Source organism: Piliocolobus tephrosceles, chromosome 6 (assembly GCF_002776525.5).
Source record: "Piliocolobus tephrosceles isolate RC106 chromosome 6, ASM277652v3, whole genome shotgun sequence".
Lineage (NCBI taxonomy): Eukaryota > Metazoa > Chordata > Mammalia > Primates > Cercopithecidae > Piliocolobus > Piliocolobus tephrosceles.
In genome coordinates this window covers 84,265,999-84,284,120 of record NC_045439.1, presented here as the reverse complement: position 1 = coordinate 84,284,120, position 18,122 = coordinate 84,265,999, and the positions used below count along the sequence as shown (strand labels likewise).

The 18,122-nt window shown below is 46.6% G+C and overlaps 2 protein-coding genes across 5 annotated transcripts in view; both read right to left on the bottom strand.

Moving 5' to 3' along the window:
• Positions 1–18,122, bottom strand: part of PML (promyelocytic leukemia) — a 551,773-nt gene that overhangs the window by 293,399 nt on the left and 240,252 nt on the right. The gene's annotated exons all lie outside the window — the stretch shown is intronic.
• The window catches only part of SNUPN (snurportin 1), a 30,114-nt gene continuing 18,395 nt past the window's right edge, over positions 6,404–18,122 (bottom strand). For all 4 annotated transcript variants that reach the window (XM_023196698.2, XM_023196696.2, XM_023196694.1 and 1 more), the window contains exons 6-9: positions 16,506–16,603; positions 14,414–14,491; positions 9,434–9,514; positions 6,404–7,002 (exon numbers count right to left, since the gene is read on the bottom strand). In XM_023196698.2, the coding sequence (XP_023052466.1) occupies positions 6,679–7,002; positions 9,434–9,514; positions 14,414–14,491; positions 16,506–16,603 (581 nt within the window). In that variant the 3' untranslated portion in view covers positions 6,404–6,678. The remainder of the gene's footprint in view (positions 7,003–9,433; positions 9,515–14,413; positions 14,492–16,505; positions 16,604–18,122) is intronic.

The window sequence follows — 18,122 nt, the reverse complement described above, 5'->3', positions numbered from 1 at the left end:
TTAGCCAGGATGGTCTCGATCTCCTGACCTCGTGATCCGCCCGCCTCAGCCTCCCAAAGTGTTGGGATTACAGGCATGAGCCACTGCACCCGGCGACTATAACAGCTTTCAATGAGGTCTGTGAGTCCTTCTGGTGAATTATATAAACAGAGGGGCCGGGCGCGGTGGCTCAAGCCTGTAATCCCAGCACTTTGGGAGGCCGAGGCGGGCGGATCACGAGGTCAGGAGATCGAGACCATCCTGGCTAACACGGTGAAACCCCGTCTCTACTAAAAAAAAAAATACAAAAAACTAGCCGGGCGAGGTGGCGGGCGTCTGTAGTCCCAGCTACTCGGGAGGCTGAGGCAGGAGAATGGCGTAAACCCGGGAGGCGGAGCTTGTAGTGAGCTGAGATCCGGCCACTGCACTCCAGCCTGGGCGACAGAGCAAGACTCCGTCTCAAAAAAAAAAAAAAAAAAAAAAAAAAAAAATAAACAGAGGGTAGTCTTAGGGGCCCCCAAACTTGCAGCTGCTATCAGAAGGATAGTCTGTGGACTATTCCCTGAGTTTGGGAAATATATATGTAAATATATAAATGTGATAAAATATCATAATCACTGTGAGAGCTGGCTGTATGGATGGGGAGGACACAAAGAATGGCTACTCTACCCGCAGAGGAAAATGTTCAAACAAGTGTCTTTTGAATGGAGTCCTTCAAAGATGAGTAGGTATATCCACCAGGTGAATGAAGTCAGAGTGAGAGGGGATGGTGTAGGGAAAAAGTATGAAACAGATGCGTTTATACACAGAACTGTAAAGCAGCATCACTGAAAAGTAGGCAGCAAAGGAGGCAAGGTAATTTATGAGGCTGGAGAGATATACTAAGGTCAGGTCATGAATGAATTTGCATGGCAGGATGAGAAGCTTCACATGTATCTTGCAGGCAATGGTACACCCTTGAAGTAACATGATGAAACTTACATTTTTAGAAGGGATCGCTCTGCTATGGCAGGGATGGATTCAAAGGGGAAAAGACTAGTGGCAGGGAAACTAGGTAGGAGGATCTGGCAGTACCCTATGAGAGAGATGATGAAGGCCTGAATTAAGGTTATAGAGGAAATGAAGAGAGAAGTGGGAATTAAAGGACATGGTGACTCACTAGCTGTGAAATATAAGAAATGGAATCATCATTCCATTTCTTTGTGCCCTCCCCATCCATATAGCCAGCTCTCACAGTGATTATAATATTTTATCACACTTATGTATTTACATATATTATTTCCCAAACTCAGGGAATAATCCACAGACTACCCTTACTTCTGACAGCAGCTACAAGTTTGGGGGCCCCTAAGACTACCCTCTGGTTATATAACTCACCAGAAGGACTCACAGACCTCACTGAAATCATTCTGATGATTCCTAGATTCCTAATATGGGTGACTAAGTGCCACTAACAAGGACAAGGATCCCAGGAAAAGCACGGTTGAGGGGGATTGAGGAGGAAACGTATAGAGTTCAGTTTGGGACATGCTGAGTATTAAGGTGACTGGAGATGAATGGCAAGTAGATAGATATAGGTCTGGAGGTATCAGCATATAGATGGCAGCTGAAGTCAGATAAGAAAAAGTTGGGGAAATGTCCTTTAGATTTGGGAAAGAGGAGACCACGAGTCCTTTGATGAGAGGACTTGAAGTGGCAGGAAGAGAAGCCAAATTTCAGTAGGTTTAGACACGAATGAGAAATGACCAAGTGGAGAAACAGCAAACGTAGATAAATCATTGCCAAACACAAGTGGATTAGGGTGACACAAACTCTTCCAATGCAGACACTGGAACTCAGCATGACTTTTTCTGAGTTAACATTAAGACTGTAGGCCGGGCGTGGTGGCTCACGCCTGTAATCCCAGCACTTTGGGAGACTGAGGTGGGAGGACCACGAGGTCAGGAGATCAAGAGCATCCTGGTTAACACAGTGAAACCCCATCTCTACTAAAAATACAAAAAATTAGCTGAATGTGGTGGCACACGCCTGTAGTCCCAGCTACTCAGGAGACTAAGGCAGGAGAATCGTTTGAACCCAGGAGACAGAGGTTGCAGTGAGCCAAGATCGCGCCATTGCACTCCAGCCTGGGTGACAGAGTGAGACTCAGTCTCAAAAAAAAAAAAAGACTGTAGGCTGGGCGCAGTGGCTTAAGCCTGTAATCCCAGCACTTTGGGAGGCTGAGACGGGCGGATCACAAGGTCAGGAGATCGAGACCATCCTGGCTAACACAGTGAAACCCCGTCTCTACTAAAAAAACATACAAAAAACTAGCCAGGCAAGGTGGCGCGCGCCTGTGGTCCCAGGTACTCAGGAGGCTGAGGCAGGAGAATGGTGTGAACCCGGTAGGCGGAGCTTGCAGTGAGCTGAGATCTGGCCACTGCACTCCAGCCTGGGCGATAGAGCGAGACTCCATCTCAAAAAAAAAAAAAGATTGTAAATACATAGGTGTGGTAAAATATTATAATCACTGTAAGAGCTGGCAGTTTTTGTAACAACAAAAAAAGAGAGAGAGTGAGAGAAATATGACCAGGGGACACACTGCTATTCAATGATCAATAGATAATACTGGCTTCTCAGTTAAAAATGTAAGGGGCACGCTGAGATAGGTCCTTCAAGCTACCATTCAAAATATCAAGTTATGCTTGTTGATAATTTTGGCTGATATATCCTTTGATTCAATAAGACTACTTATTCTGGATCTACTGGTTGAAAACTCTGGTCTTTTCTAGGTGCATGGGTTCCAGCAGTACTTGAGATAAAATAGGTGATCTCAGATAGTGGTTCTTTGCTAACTCATGCCAAGCTGGCCCTCCTGCCAAGGCAAGCAAGGTAGGCCATGGCAATAGTATCAGTTAGAGACCGGGTGTCATGGCTCATGCCTATAATCCCAGCACTCTGGAAAGCCAAGATGGGTGGATCACTTGAGCCCAGGAGTTCAAGACCAGTCCGGGCAACATGGCAAAACCTCGTCTCTACAAAAAATACAAAAATAGCCAGGCATGCTGGCTGTAGTCCCAGCTCCTTGGGAGCTGAGGTGGGAGGAGAATATGATTGGCCCATCTTGAGTTATGAACCTGACACTTGACTAAGGGAAGGCAGTTTTCCCAGACTATAGCACCACTCAAATATATTGCATGGGAAGATGATTCCACAATAAAAAGAAACTTGGGGCTGGGTGCAGTGGCTCACGCCTATAGTCCCAGCACTTTGGGAGGCCAAGGAAGGTGGATCACCTGAGGCCAGGAGTTCGAGACCAGCCTGACCAACATGGAGAAACCCCGTCTCTACTAAAAATACAAAATTAGCCGGGCGTGGTGGCACATGCCTATAATCCCAGCTACTCGGGAGGCTGAGGCAGGAGAATCACTTGAACCCAGGAGGCAGAGGTTGTGGTGAGCCAAGAAGTTCTTGGTTGTGGTGTACCATTGCACTCCATGCCTGGAAAACAAGAGTGAAGCTCTGTCTCAAAAAAAAAAAAAAGAAAAAGAAAAAGAAACAAACAAACAACAACAAAAAAGAAACTGGGTGCTTTTAGAGGGTTGGCTAGAAAACTAATATGCAGTCATAGCAACCCATAACACAACCATCTTTTTTCTTTTCCTTTTTTGAGACAGGGGCTCACCCTGTTGCTCATGTTGGAGTACAGTGGTGCAATAATAGCTCACTGCAGCCTTGACCTCCCAGTGATCCTCCTGCTTCAGCCTCTCAAGTAGTTGGGATTACAGGCGTTAGCCACCATGCCTGGCTAATTTTCGTATTTTTTTTAGAGACAAGGTTTTGCCATGTTGCCCAAGCTAGTCTCAAACTCCTGAGCTCAAGTGATCTGCCCACCTTAGCCTCTAAAGTGCTGGGATTACAGGCATGAGCCACCATGCCTAGCCAACACAACCATCTTTAAAACAGGTGGCAAAAGGTGGTTTGATAATCCCTAAAGAAATATGACTAGGTGGAGGCCAGGTGCGGTGGCTCATGCCTGTAATCCCAGCACTTTGGAGGCCAAAGTGGGCAGATCACAAGGTCAGGAGTTCGAGACCAGCCTGACCAACATGAAGAAACCCCGTCTCTACTCAAAATACAAAAATTAGCCAGGTATGGTGGCACATGCCTGTAATCCCAGCTACTCAGGAGGCTGAGGCAGGAGAATTGCTTGAACCTAGGAGGCAGAGGTTCCTGTGAGCTGAGATCATGCCACTGCACTCCAGCCTGGGTGACAGAGTGAGACTCTATCTAAAAAAAAAAAAGAAATATGACCAGGTAGAGCCTAGGCAACATGGCAAAAGCCCATCTCTACAGAAACTACAAAAAAAAAAAAAAAAAAGAAATCAACCTGGCATGGTGGTGTATACCTGTAGACCCAGCTACTCAGGAAGCTGAGGTAGGAGGATCATTTGAACCCAGAATGTCAAGGCTGCAGTGAGCTGTGTTCACACCACTGCACTTCAGCCAGGGTGACACAGCAAGATCCTATCTCAAAAACAAACAACAACGACAACAAAAACAGGTGGCCAGGTGTGGTGGCTCATACCTGAAATGCTAGTGCTTTGGGAGGGCAAAGGAGGAGAATCACTCAGCCCAGGAGTTCAAGACCAGCCTGGGCAACATAGTGAGACTCCATCTCTACATTAACAACAAAAAAGACACACAGAGAGTGAGAGAAATATGACCAGGGGACACACTGCTATTCAATGATCAATAGATAATACTGGCTCCTCAGTTAAAAATGTAAGGGGCACGCTGAGATAGGTCCTTCAAGCTACCATTCAAAAATATCAAGATGTGGGTTGGGTGCAGTGGCTCATGCCTGTAATCTCAGCGCTTTGGGAGGCTGAGGAGGGTGAATCATGAGGTCAGGAGTTCGAGACCAGCCTGGTCAACATGGTGAAACCCCACCTCTACTAAAAATACAAAAAATTAGCCAGGCAAGGTGGCAGGTGCTTGTAATCCCAGCTACTCAGGAGGGTGAGGCAGGAGAATCATTTGAATCAGGGAGGAGGAGGTTGCAGTGAGCAGAGATTGTGCCACTGCACTCCAGCCTGGGCAACAGAGCAAGACTCTGTCTCAAAAAAAAAAAAAAAAAAAAAAAAAATTCCAGTTGTGTTTGTTGATAATTTTGGCTGATATAGCCTTTGATTCATGCCGCTGCCTCCAGAGTGCGCCCTTTGGGGAGGTAGTCCTTCCAGACCTGATTATTTCTGAATACGGCGTGGCCAAGTCACTACTGACACTAGCATGAACAGCTCCTGAACTGATACGGTTGGCTGCTGACAGCACAGACTAGAGTGCTCAGAAAATTATCAAACAGAGACTAAATGTCTAGGCACCTACAACATGCTGCTTGGCAAGAGGAACACAATGTTCTTATTGCAGAATTGACCTAAATTCAGGAAAGAGCTTATTGATATAGGCAAATGCTTGAATCTGCAGCCAGGATCATCAATGGATGAGGGTGGGAGGCAGGAATCTTCCTTCTCCAATTTTACAAGGTCAGCTTGAGCAGCTCTCTAAGAGCCGACACTGAGACTAGTTCCACTGGATGTACTGAAGTTGTGTAATCAGGCTCCAAATAACTACTACCTCTGCCCAAATCTGTTCCCAGAACTAATCAACACAAAGGGACCACTGCATGTCAGACAAGAGCTGACCTGGACCCCTGTGAAAATTTGTCCACAGGACACTAGTGCTGCTGGAGGGAATGGTGAAGTACTTGCATCCATGACAGAGTCCTAGAAAGATGGGAAGCAATGTGGGAGCCGACTGAAGCCACAGGAAGTGGGATCCATTTCCTGAACACAAGGCAGAAACTAATTAGTTAGTTTCCAACACAGTCTTCCATTCTCACAGCTGCCAAAGAGCTCTAGTTTACAAATCTCAAGGGACCTTGCCTGCTCAAAGTTTTTTCTTAGCTCCCTTCATCCATGACACAAAAACTAAAGCCTCCTATCTCTCTCCAGTATCTTCTCTCAAACTGTCCTGGTGGGCTTATTTTCTCATGGGAGTGTGAGCTCCTCAAGGGCAGGGACTAAGTCCTGTCCACCTCCATAACCCCTCTACTCGGCAGGGGCCTAGGACAAGGCTTATCTCCTGGTAGGCACAAATATTTGCTCAAGGAGTGAATGAACTCCATTTGCATTTTATCTCTGGCAATGTCTAAACCAAAGAAAATCACACTTGTCTTCTCAGAAGAGGGAACATATTCAAATACCCAGAATTGCAGTTCCTGGTAAAACCTTTCAGCAGCAGCAACTGGAAACTCAGCAGAATCTTTGAGTCTAAAAAGAGTGAAACGGGCCAAGACTTGAACAGCCATGGTTGAAGTAGCCCAGAGGACTGGGGTGGGAAGGGGAGATTCATGGCTATCTAAAGCTTAAGAACCACAAACCAGTTCTTTCTTACAAATCACATATATTTACATTGTGGATCTGGGATACACTTATCACAGTAGGAGCTGCTCAAATCAATCTGAATGCTACCCAATCTGGGAACCTCCCCATAACTGTTTGAGCCAGCATTTCAGATTATAGATAAGCTGTTTCCAGCCAGACTGGCTTTGGAAAGTTCACTCTAAAGAATGAAGTCACCTGTTGTCACTGTCCTCCTCCCCAGGATTCCTTTTGGGGCCGGGTACCATCCTGTGGCTCGTTAAGGAGGCTTCCCTCTTTAATTCTCCATGAGGCTTCCAGGGTGGTCTGGGCTATGGGGAGAACTCTTCAACTTGGGAGTAGACAGGTGCTCCAACTCATAGTGCCCATTTTCAGAGGCCGTGCGTGTGAGTTTCTCCTTCATGCCTTCCTTCTGGCTCTTTTTGTGCTCCATAATCTGCTGGAGCTGGTGCCCAGCATAGTCTGGCTTGGTGGTCAGCGGGCCAGCTGGCACAGCTACACCAAGGACATCTGACACCATGTAGGGACGCAGCCAGCCCACCAAGGGAGTGCTTCCGGGGCTGTAGTGGGTCTGCTTATGGTAGAAGAGAAGTCCATCTACCTATAAGATGGGAGGAAATTCAGGATCAAAATGACTTCTGGGGCCACATGTTTCCAGGAGAGCCTATACACACAAGGGCAGCTCTTGTGGTCCAACTCCTTTTTCTGGGTCACTGAAAGAGGAAAGAGTCCCAGCTTCTCACACATGCAGTTTCTCTAAATAAAGAAATGGCCTAGAAAACTAAATTTGAGAAAATAAAAACATTGGCTGAGCGTGGTGGCTCATGCTTGTAATCCCAGCACTCTGGAGGCTGAGGCAGGCAGATTGCTTGAGCTCAGGAGTTTGAGACCAGCCTAGGCAACATGGTAAGACCTCATTTCTACTAAAAATACAAAAAAATAGCCAGGCATGGTGGCACATGCCTGTAATCCCAGCTACTCAGGTGGCTGAGGCACCTGAACCCAGTAGGCAGAGGATGCAGTGAGCTGAGACCGCACCACTGCACTCCAGCCCGGTGATAGAGTAAGACGCTGTCTCAAAAAAAGAAAAAGAAAAGAAAAGAAAAACATAAATAGCACTTTCCTGTTTACAGAGTGCTTTCCTGCCCACTATTTCACTATCTTACCCATGATGGTGTCTGAGAGAGGGGGCTGCTCATACTCAGGGAGTTCTGAGGACCTCCTTAAAACACACAGTGAGTAGGAAGCAGGAATTCAACTTGAACTCTGGTCTTCTGTCCCTAGATTCCACGGACTTTCCACCACTTAGGGGTCTGTGTTGCAGTGGATGAGCTCTGTGCACGGAATGAAAAGCAGAGGAACTGGACAGGCCCTTCTGAGGCAGCAGACTGCTGTGTACAGGGAAAACAGGCTGTCCAGATGCCTTGCTTCCCTGGCTACTGCTGGTTGCCTAAACCTCCCCCTAAATTGTTTGTGAGCCATGTTCTGGGAAACAGTTTTTCTCAACGGGAAGACCTCCTCCACATTTTATTTTCTATGATTCAGTGACTCATCTCTAAAAAGCATTTATTGTCACTGGGGCATAAGGGTTATAAATAAAGATGGTATTCTTACCACCTTCTTAATTGACTCCCAGAAATGCTGGCAACTCAGCCTTTGCCATTTCCTCATTCGGGAAGCTGTGATCCTTATACAAAATTAAATCCAGTTCAAGCAAATGCTTGCAGTGACTAGGCAGTTTTTGTTTTTTTTTTTAATTTGTTTTGAGAAGGAGTTTCACTCTTGTTGCCCAGGCTGGAGTGGAGTGCAGTGGTGCGATCTCAGCTCAGTGCAACCTCCGCCTCCCGGGTTCAAGAGATTCTCCTCCCTCAACCTCCCAAGTAGCTGGGACTACAGGCATGTGCCACCACACCTGGGTAATTTTTGTATTGTTATGTTAGTAGAGATGGGGTTTCACCATGTTGGCGAGGCTGGTCTTGAACTCCTGACCTCAGGTGATCCACCTGCTTCAGCCTCCCAAAGTGCTGGGATTACAGGTGTGAGCCACTGTGCCTGGCCAAGGCAGAATTTTTAAGGGAATGATGGGCAAAGGAAAATGTGCTTGTTGAGCCTAGAGAAGGTAACTGCAGGTTCTGAGGCTGACAAGACTGTCGAGGACTTGGGAGCCTCTGGGGCTGTGAGACTTTTTTTTGTGTGTGTGAGACAGAGTCTTGCGCTGTTGCCCAGGCTGGAGTGCAGTGGCTCAATCTTGGCTCACTGCAACCTGCCTCCCTGCCTCCTGGATTCAAGTGATTCTCCTGCCTCAGCCTCCCGAGTAGCTGGGACTACAGGCATGTGCCAATATACCCAGTTAATTTTTGTATTTTTAGCAGAAATGGGGTTTTGCCATGTTGGCCAGGCTGGTCTTGAACTCCTGACCTCAAGTGATCCATCGGCCTCGGCCTTCCCAAATGCTGGGATTATAGGCGTGAGTCACCATGCCCAGCTGCTGTGAGACTTTCAGTGCTAAAACAGGGCGAGTCCTGAGCAAACTGGAATGAGGTAGTCACCTGACTCATGTGCCTGCTCAGCAAGTGCTCCCATCCCCAGGGGCCATCTTCCTTGGTGATGAAAGGATTAGGGGGTCTGGACATTTGTTGGGGTCATTCAGTCACAGAAGCCCTTTCACTTTATAAGCAGTCACGACAGTCAAACCAGGGACCTGGGTCTCAGTTTGCAGTAGGAAGAGGCGCACAAGAAGGATCTAGCATGAAGTCTTGCTCCTGTCTGGGCCTCAGTGTCTCCATCTGTAAGATGAGGGAGTTGGACAAGCTGTCCACTGGCCCTTCCAGCGCCAGCATTCTGACTTATCCAGCAGGGGTGGAGCTCAGGCTCTGAAGGGCAGCAAGTACATCCTTTCTCCAGAATCAGCTTTCAGTCCCTTTCTGACGCTTTGACACAGCACAATCAAGGAATATTTTAAGACTTTGTGTAACTAAGTCTCTCCGCAGCCTATTATCATGTCAAGGCAATAAAGACAATGGTTTCGTTACCTCAAAAGGGAAATCCATAGACAGCACATCACACAGGCTTTCGGGAGTGCAAGGGAAATTCTTTAGCCCCACAAATTTAAACTGAAATAGAAATTAGAACAAGGAATTAGTACATGTTATAAATGATATTGGCCCAAGCAATTGAAAATCTCTGTCAGGCCGGGCATAGTGGCTCACATCTGTAATCCCAGCACTTTGGGAGGCAGACGCAGGCGGATCACCTGAGGTCAAGAGCTCAAGACCAGCCTGGCCAACATGGTGAAACCCCATGTCTACTAAAAATACAAAAATTAGCCAGGCATAGTGGCATGTGCCTGTAGTCCCAGCTACTTGGGAGGCTGAGGCAGGAAAATAGCTTAAACCCAGGAGGGGGAGGTTGTGGTGAGCTGTGATCATGCCAATGCACTCCAGACTGGGCGACAGAGCAAGACGCCATCTCAAAAAAAGCAAAAAGAAAAGAAAATCTCTGTCAAAGAAAAATCTATAGTCCCAGCTACTTGGGAGGCTGCTGAGGTAGGAGGATCGCTTGAGCCTGAGGTCAAGGCTGCAGTAAGCTGAGATCGCGCCACTGCACTCCAGCCTGAGTGACAGAACCAGATCCTGTCTCAAAAACCAAACCAAACCAAACTAAACCACGCCAAAACAAAAAAACAAAGAAGAAAAGTTTTCAGTCTCATCCTTCTCTACCAATTCCCCTCTACTTACTCTCTTAACTACTAGGTCATGGTTCCCAATCTTCCCCCCTTTTTTGTTTTAGAGATGAGATCTCACTCTGTCACCACGCTGGAGAGCATTGGCATAATCACAGCTCACTGCATCCTCAAATTCGTGGGCTCAAGGATTCTCCCACCTCAGTTTCCCAGTATGTTGGGATTATAGGCATGAGCCACTGTACCCAGCCCCAACCTTCTTTAATCCATAAGAATCATCTGGGGAGCTTTAAAAAATTACTGATACTCGGGAGGCTGAGGTAGGAAAATGACGTGAACCCGGGAGGCGGAGCTTACAGTGAGCCAAGATGGCACCACTGTACTCCAACCTGAGCGACAGAGACTCCATCTCCTAAAAAAAAAAAAAAAAAATTACTGATGCTGGCCAGGTGTGGTGGCTCACACCTATAATCCCAGCACTTTGGGAGGCCAAGGAGGGCAGACCATGAGGTCAGGAGTTCGAGACCAGCCTGACTAATATGGTGAAACCCCATCTCTACTAAAAATATAAAAATTTGCCAGGCATGGTGGTGCACACACGTAGTCCCAGCTACTTGGGAGGCTGAGGCAGAAGAATCGCTTGAACCTGGGAGGTGGAGGTTGCAGTGAGCTGAGACTGCGCCACTGCACTCCAACCTGAGCAACAGAGCAAGACTCTGTCTCAAAAAAAAAAAAAATTACTGATGCCCAGGCCCTACCCTGCGATTCTGACTGAACTGGTCTGGGGTGGGATCCAGGTTTTCGTTTTTTTGTTTTTTATTTTTTTTGAGACAGGGTTGCACTCTTTCACCCAGGCTGGAGTACAGTGGCACAGTCACAGCTTACTACAGCTTCAACCTCTTGGGCTCAAGTGATCCTCCCACCTCAGCCTCTCAAATAGCTGGGACTCTATAGGTGCACGCCACCATGCCTAATCTGTTTTTGTATTTTTTTGTAGAGATGGGGTTCTGCTGTGTTGCCCAGGCTGGTCTCAAACTCCTGGGCTCAAGCAATCCACCTACCTCAGCCTCCCAAAGTGCTGGGATTATAGGCACATGTCACCATGCCTGGCTAATTTTTTTTGCTTGTATTTCTTTTGTAGAGATGGGGTTTTACCATGTTGCCCAGGCTGGTCTGGAACTACTGAGCTCAGGCACTCCACCTGCCTTGGCCACCCAAAGTGCTGGAATTACAGATGTGAGCCACTGTGCCTGGCCCAGGTATTTTTTTTTTAAAGCTCTCCAGTGGGCCAGGCGTGGTAGATCATGCCTGTAATCCCAGCACTTTGGGAAGCCAAGGCAGGCGGATCACGAGGTCAGGAGAACAAGACCATCCTGGCTAACACAGTGAAACCCCGTCTCTACTGAAAATACAAAAAATTAGCTTAGAAAATACAAAAAGGCGTGTTGGCAGGTGCCTGTAGTCCCAGTTACTCAGGAGGCTGAGGCAGGAGAATGGTGTGAACCCGGGAGGCAGAGCTTGCAGTGAGCCAAGATTGCGCCACTGCACTCCAGCCTGGGCAACACAGCAAGACTCCATCTCAAAAAAAAAAAAAAAAAGCTCTCCAGTTGATTTTAACATACAGTCAGAACTGAAAACCACCGTATTATACTAGGTTGAGAGGTTGTGTGTTATTCTCTTGGCCCCATGACAGCTACCACTAATAAAGGGCTAGTGAAATCCTTTTCACACCTGCAAGGGTGTTTAGACTGAAGCAGCATAACAAAGTGATTAGAACAACAAACTCTAAAGTCAGATTCCTTGGGTTTGAATCCCAGTCTGCCAATCATGTAACCTCCATATACTTCCATCTTCCCATCTGTAAAATGGGATAATAACAGCACATATCTACTTCACAGGGTTGCTATGTGGATTCAATGAGATAATATACATACAGCACTTAAACCAGTGTCTTAGAGAGAGCAGCCTTCCCATTCCTCAATGCATGTTCCTCCAGGACCTAGATGATAATAACATCACTGAAAGTACTGATCATATTTATTCTCCTATAACTGGTTGTCTAATTCCCTTTAACATTTTTTTTTTTTCCTGAGATGGAGTCTCGCTCTGTTGCCCAGGCTGGAGTACAATGGCGCAATCTTGGCTTACTGCAACCTCCGCCTCCTGGGTTCAAATGGTTCTCCTGCCTCAGCCTCCCAAGTAGCTGGGATTACAGGCGTGCACCACTACACGGCTAATTGTTTTTGTATTTAGTAGAGACAGGGTTTTGCCATGTGGGTCAGACTGGTCTCGAATTCCTGACCTCAAATGACCCACCTGCCTCGGCCTCCCAAAGTGCTGGGATTACAGGCGTGAGCCACCGCGTCCAGCCCTTGTCTTTAACATTTTTTGTAAGCAATCCAAGCAAATACCAATCTGCAGGGCTAATAAAATGCCCTGAAAGTAGCTGTCACATATTTAAATCACTGAGTAGATAGCAAGATGCCTGGGCTATCACACTGGACTGTAAGACCTTGAGGAAGGCAGTCCCCTCTCTGAGCCTATATTCTTATCTATAAAATGGGCCGGGCGCGGTGGCTCAAGCCTGTAATCCTAGCACTTTGGGAGGCCGAGATGGGTGGATCACAAGGTCAGGAGATCGAGACCACCCTGGCTAATACGGTGAAACCCCGTCTCTACTAAAGAATACAAAAAACTAGCCTGGCGACGAGGCGGGCGCCTGTAGTCCCAGCTACTTGGGAGGCGGAGGCAGGAGAATGGCATAAACCTGGGAGGCGGAGCTCGCAGTGAGCTGAGATCCGGCCACTGCACTCCAGCCCGGGCGACAGAGCGAGACTCCGTCTCAAAAAAATAAATAAATAAAATAAAATGAAGGCGCTGAATAGAGGAAGGCAATCTCTGCTCAGATACAAGAGCAGTGGTTCTTGAAGTGTGGGTGCCAAACCAGCTGTAGTAGTACCACCAGAGAACTTGTTGGAAATGCATATTCTCAGATCCTACCCTAGACCTACTGAATCAGAAACCCTGGGAGTGAGGACTAGGAGTCTAAGTTTTACCAGGCCTCCAGGTGCTGCTGATGCACGCTCAAGTTTGAGAACCAATGAACTAGAATTCTTTTTTTTTTTTTTTTTTTTTTTTGAGATGGAGTTTCACTCTGTCACCCAGCTGGAGTGCAATGGCATGATCTCAGCTCACTGCAACCTCCACCTCCCAGGTTCAAGCGATTCTTCTGCCTCAGCTTCCTGAGTAGGTGGGATGACAGGAGCATGCTATCACGCCCAGCTAATTTTTGTATTTTTAATAGAGATGGAGTTTTGCCATGTTGGCCAGGCAGGTCTTAAACTCCTGACCTCAAGTGATCTGTCCACCTCAGCCTCCCGAAGTGCTGGGATTACAATCGTGAGCCACTGCACCTGGCCTATTTTTATTGTTTTTTTGAGACAGAGTCTTGACCGCCCAGGTTGGAGTGCAGTGACACAATCTCAACTTACTGCAACTTCTACCTCCCAGGTTCACGTGATTCTCCTGCCTCAGCCTCCCAAGTAACTGGTATTACAGGCAAGCGCCACCATGCCTGGCTAATTTTTTATATTTTTAGTAGCGATGAGGTTTCACCATGTTGACCAGGCTGGTCTCAAACTCCTGACCTCAAGTGATCCACCTACCTTGGCCTCCTCATCCGCCTGCCTCAGCCTCCCAAAGTGCTAGGATTACAGGCATAAGCCACTGCACCCAGCCATCAATCATTATTTACTGAGTGCCTACCATGAGTATTATGTTAGGAGGACTTGTATATAATAATTCGGTTCTTGTAACAACCCTGTAAATTAGATGTTATTATCCTATTTTACAGATGGAAAATCTAAGGGTAAGTGAGATTATTAACTTAACCTAGTAATAATTATTTTTAGTCTTTTTTTAGTTATTATTACTTCAATAGGTTTTTGGGGAAGAGGTAGTGTTTGGTTACAAGAATAAATTCTTTAGTGGTGATTTCTGATATTTGGTGCACCCACGACCCGAGCAGTGTACACTGTGCCCAATTATCTCTCACCTCCCTTACCCTTCCCCAGAGTTCCCAAAGGTGACTGTATCATTCTTAAGGCCTTACATCCTCATAGCTTAGCTCCCAGTTATGAGTGAGAACATAGGATATTAAATTAGTAATAAAAGCCAAAAATGGAATTCAGATCTACATGATTGATACTCTTCCCTTTATACCATGCTGCCTCAAAAAAGATCATTTTATACATAATGATTATATTTAGATAACAGACCAATCCACACTACTCCCCATAAGGAACTCTGTGATCCTAACACCAGATCTTACAGGATTGAGCTTGGTTTTCTCTCCTAGTCCTTCTTCTTCTGGTAACTTTGAATGCATCCAGTAGAATCGGAAATCAGTCTGCCACAGAGAAGGGAAACAGAAAGATGAAATACTTTCCATTTCAAACTCCAATATATACAAAAACACCCCATTCTAATTTTTTTTTTTTTTTTTTTTTTTTGAGATGGAGTCTTGCTCTGTAGCCCAGGCTGGAGTGCAATGGCCCGGTCTCGGCTCACTGCAACCTCCACCTCCTGAGTTCAAGCGATTCTCCTACCTCCCGAGTAGCTGGGACTACAGGCGCCCAACACCACACCAGGCTAATTTTTGTATTTTTGGTAGAGATGGGGTTTCACTATGTTGGCCAGGATGGTCTCTATTTCCTGACCTTGTGATCTCCCCACCTCGAGCCTCCCAAAGTGCTGGGATTACAGGTGTGAGCCACCGTACCTGCTGGGCCTCTTCATTCTTTTAAATTATTTTGCTTTTGGAAATTTAAAATTTTGTTTAAATTATAAAAATATATTTGGTTTTAGTTACCAAATTTGTAGGTTGTGAATACATGTAATAAAATATCCTTCAGCAGAATTAAAGCAAAATATGTTCTAGATTGAATTTATGTTCTGAGTTGTAGGCTTGGTTCTGCACTTGGGCAAGGTACTTAAGACCCGTGCTTCTTAGCATCTCAGCTTCCATATCTATATGTCAAGGACAGGCCGGGTGCAGTGGTTCATGCCCAGCACTTCGGTAGGCCAAGGCAGGTGGATCACTTGAGGTCAGGAGTTCAAGACAGCCTGGCCAACATGGTGAAACGCTGTCTCTACCAAAAATACAAAAATTAGCTGGGTGTGATGGCAAGTGCCTGTAATCCCAGCTACTCAGGAGGCTGAGGCAGGAGAATTGCTTGAACCTGGGAGGCAGAAATTGCAGTAAGCCAGATCGTACCACTGCACTCCAACCTGGGCGACAGAGCAAGACTCTGTCTCAAAGGAAAAAAAAGGATAATAATAGTACTTACCTTACAATAAGGAGGTATTGTAAGGGATTTAATGAGCTAATGCACAAAGCACTTAGCAATGCACATCTTGATTGTTATTGTTTGAATGAGATGCACTTTAGAATTCTGACTACCAATACCTAGCATGTTTTGGAAACCTAGTGTGCAGGGATGGCTTAGAAAGAAGCAGACTATGGCGACAGGCTGCATGAAGATCACTGGAGGCCTGTTCACACATCAGCCTCAGGCCCATGGCTTCTGGTTCAGCAGGTCTGAGAATGTGCATTTTTACAACGTTCTGATATGCCTGGTCTGGAGACTACACATTGAGAACCACTATAATAAACTAATTGACAGGGAGCAAAAGGAAGTACCAAAATCCCCAAACCCACTATTATACAACTGGGACAATGATGGGGAGAGTGTTGTTAACAGGGATGGAGGCCTGTGGGGCTCATTCAGCCTCACCTGATGACTGCTGCTGTTACCTATTAAGAATCAGCAATAGTAAAATGTTGGGGGTATGGTGAAACTAAAGGGGAGAATATTGGGGCCTCTCCTCACTTGAAAAGTCTCCTCCTAGAGCTAACCTTTGAGATTTGAGGTTCTGGGTCATACCAAGGAGGCCCTGCCATTTTCAGGGTCAGGATGTGGTTGGTGAAGGAGTGGAGGTTGCAGAAGTCTAGTAGATGGTGACTTACATTCAATTCCACCTTCTCTTCCTGGGGCTGCCTGCACAAGGTAGCACCCCCACCCCCTTGCCCCACAATCTTCACTGCCAGAAATCCTCCCATACTCTGGAGAGAGATAAGGGGGCGGCTGCAGCTGCTACCAAGTCCCAGCCTACACCCCTGCCGTTTCTCTCTTTCCTCCTCTCAAGAACTGCATGTTTCTCTTAGTTCCTCCTATTTCTCTTTTAAAACTAAGCTAATTTAAACACACTCAAAGATGCAGGGAGCATTAGATAATGTTCTTGATATACCACATCCTGTACACACCAAGAAGTTGGTCACGTACCAAACCCACATGCTGAGCTGTTTTCCCGGGAGGAGAGGAGAAGACAGGAAGAGCCATGAGGGGAGGATCCATCCCTACCTGGCAATCATAAAAAGGGTGTCCCCGCCAGCACATCACATCCAGAACGTAGTAGGTCTGGTTTACCTCACTGTAAATGCAATCTAGAATGGTGTAGTCTGGGGACACAAAGCAGAAAGTCAGCACAGAGTTCTTCTTCCAACCAGGTTCCTTCCACCACAACTTAGGGAGCCCCATCCTAGAGGCTCCAGTCCAACAATCCTCAGTGCTTACAGCAGTCACTGGCACTAAGGACTAAGGATTCACTGGGGAGAGAACCCTGCCTGGCTACCAGCTACAGCTTCATGGTGACTTGGGGTAAGACAGCACAAGACGGATCAAGGCAAACCTTATGCAAAGTGAGAATTCTGAAGTTTTAGATAAACTGGCACATTTACTCACCTCAGAGAGGTTTAAAAGCAAGTCATCTTCCATTTTAGTTTACAACTGCTTTTTAAGTTTCTATCATAGGCACTGTGTTATGTGGGGAATATTAACTATAAATATTCTCTGCCTTTAAGGAAGTTACCATTTGGTTAAGGGGATAAGATGATCACAGAAGAAAGAACTAAGAGTTAAATTACAGAGCTCATATTAACAGCAACAGGAGTTCCAGAAAGAGAAGTCTAGAGCAGCAGGAAATGTTCAAGGGAGAGACGCAATACAAATAGAGTCTTCTGGGACCAGGAGGGTTTAAACAACAGGGCAGAGAGGTGAAGAGAGGGCATTTCAGACCCAAGTACTGATGTGGCATGAGCAAAGGCCCAGAGGCAGAATGAACTGGGCACATGACGGGAGGCAAGTCAGCTGAACAGAAGGTGGATATAAGGAGTAGGGAAGACATGGGATGGGGGTACAAAAGCCTGCATGTGAAAGGCACTAAACTCCAGTAAAGAAGTCAGATCTAGGCTGGGTGCAGTGGCTCACACCTGTAGTCCCAGCACTTTGGGAGGCGGAGGCAGGCAGATGGCTTTGAGCCCAGGAGTTCCAGACCAGCCTGGGCAACATGGCAAAATCCCATCTCTACCAAAAGTACAAAAAATTAGCCGGGCGTGGTGGTGCACTCCTGTAGTCCCAGTTACTCAGGAAGTTGAGGTGGGAGGATCACTTGAGCCTGAGAAGTAACGGCTGCAGTGAGCTGTGATCATGCCCCTGAACCTGAGCCTGGGCCACAGAGTGAGACCATGTAAAAAAATAAAAAAGAGAAGTCTGGGCTCAGTACAGAGGACATGAGGAACCTCCAAAGGAGCCTGAGCACGTAGAGAAGAAAGCAAGCCCAGATCTGTCAATTCCTGCCTGAATAACCATGGGTAAGTTATTTCTCCTCTATGACCTTAGCCCACTCAGCTAGGCCCAGTGGGAAGGAAGAAGCTAAGGTTACAACAATGAGAAAGGAGAAAAGGGAGTTTGGCAGGGAAGCACCAGCATCAGTTGACTGTACCATTATAAAGCTTGGTATTCTCCAAGGGACATTTCCCCCCAAATCTGTATCTGTTGTCTCATAATAGAAGTCCAAAGGCATGTTGACCTTAATTCAGGAATTTATGGACCATCAGGCCTCATGGGACTGCATTTATTCTGTACCTGAGGAGGCTTGACCTTGAAGGGGAGGTTCTTGGTCCAGGGGCCAGGATGGTG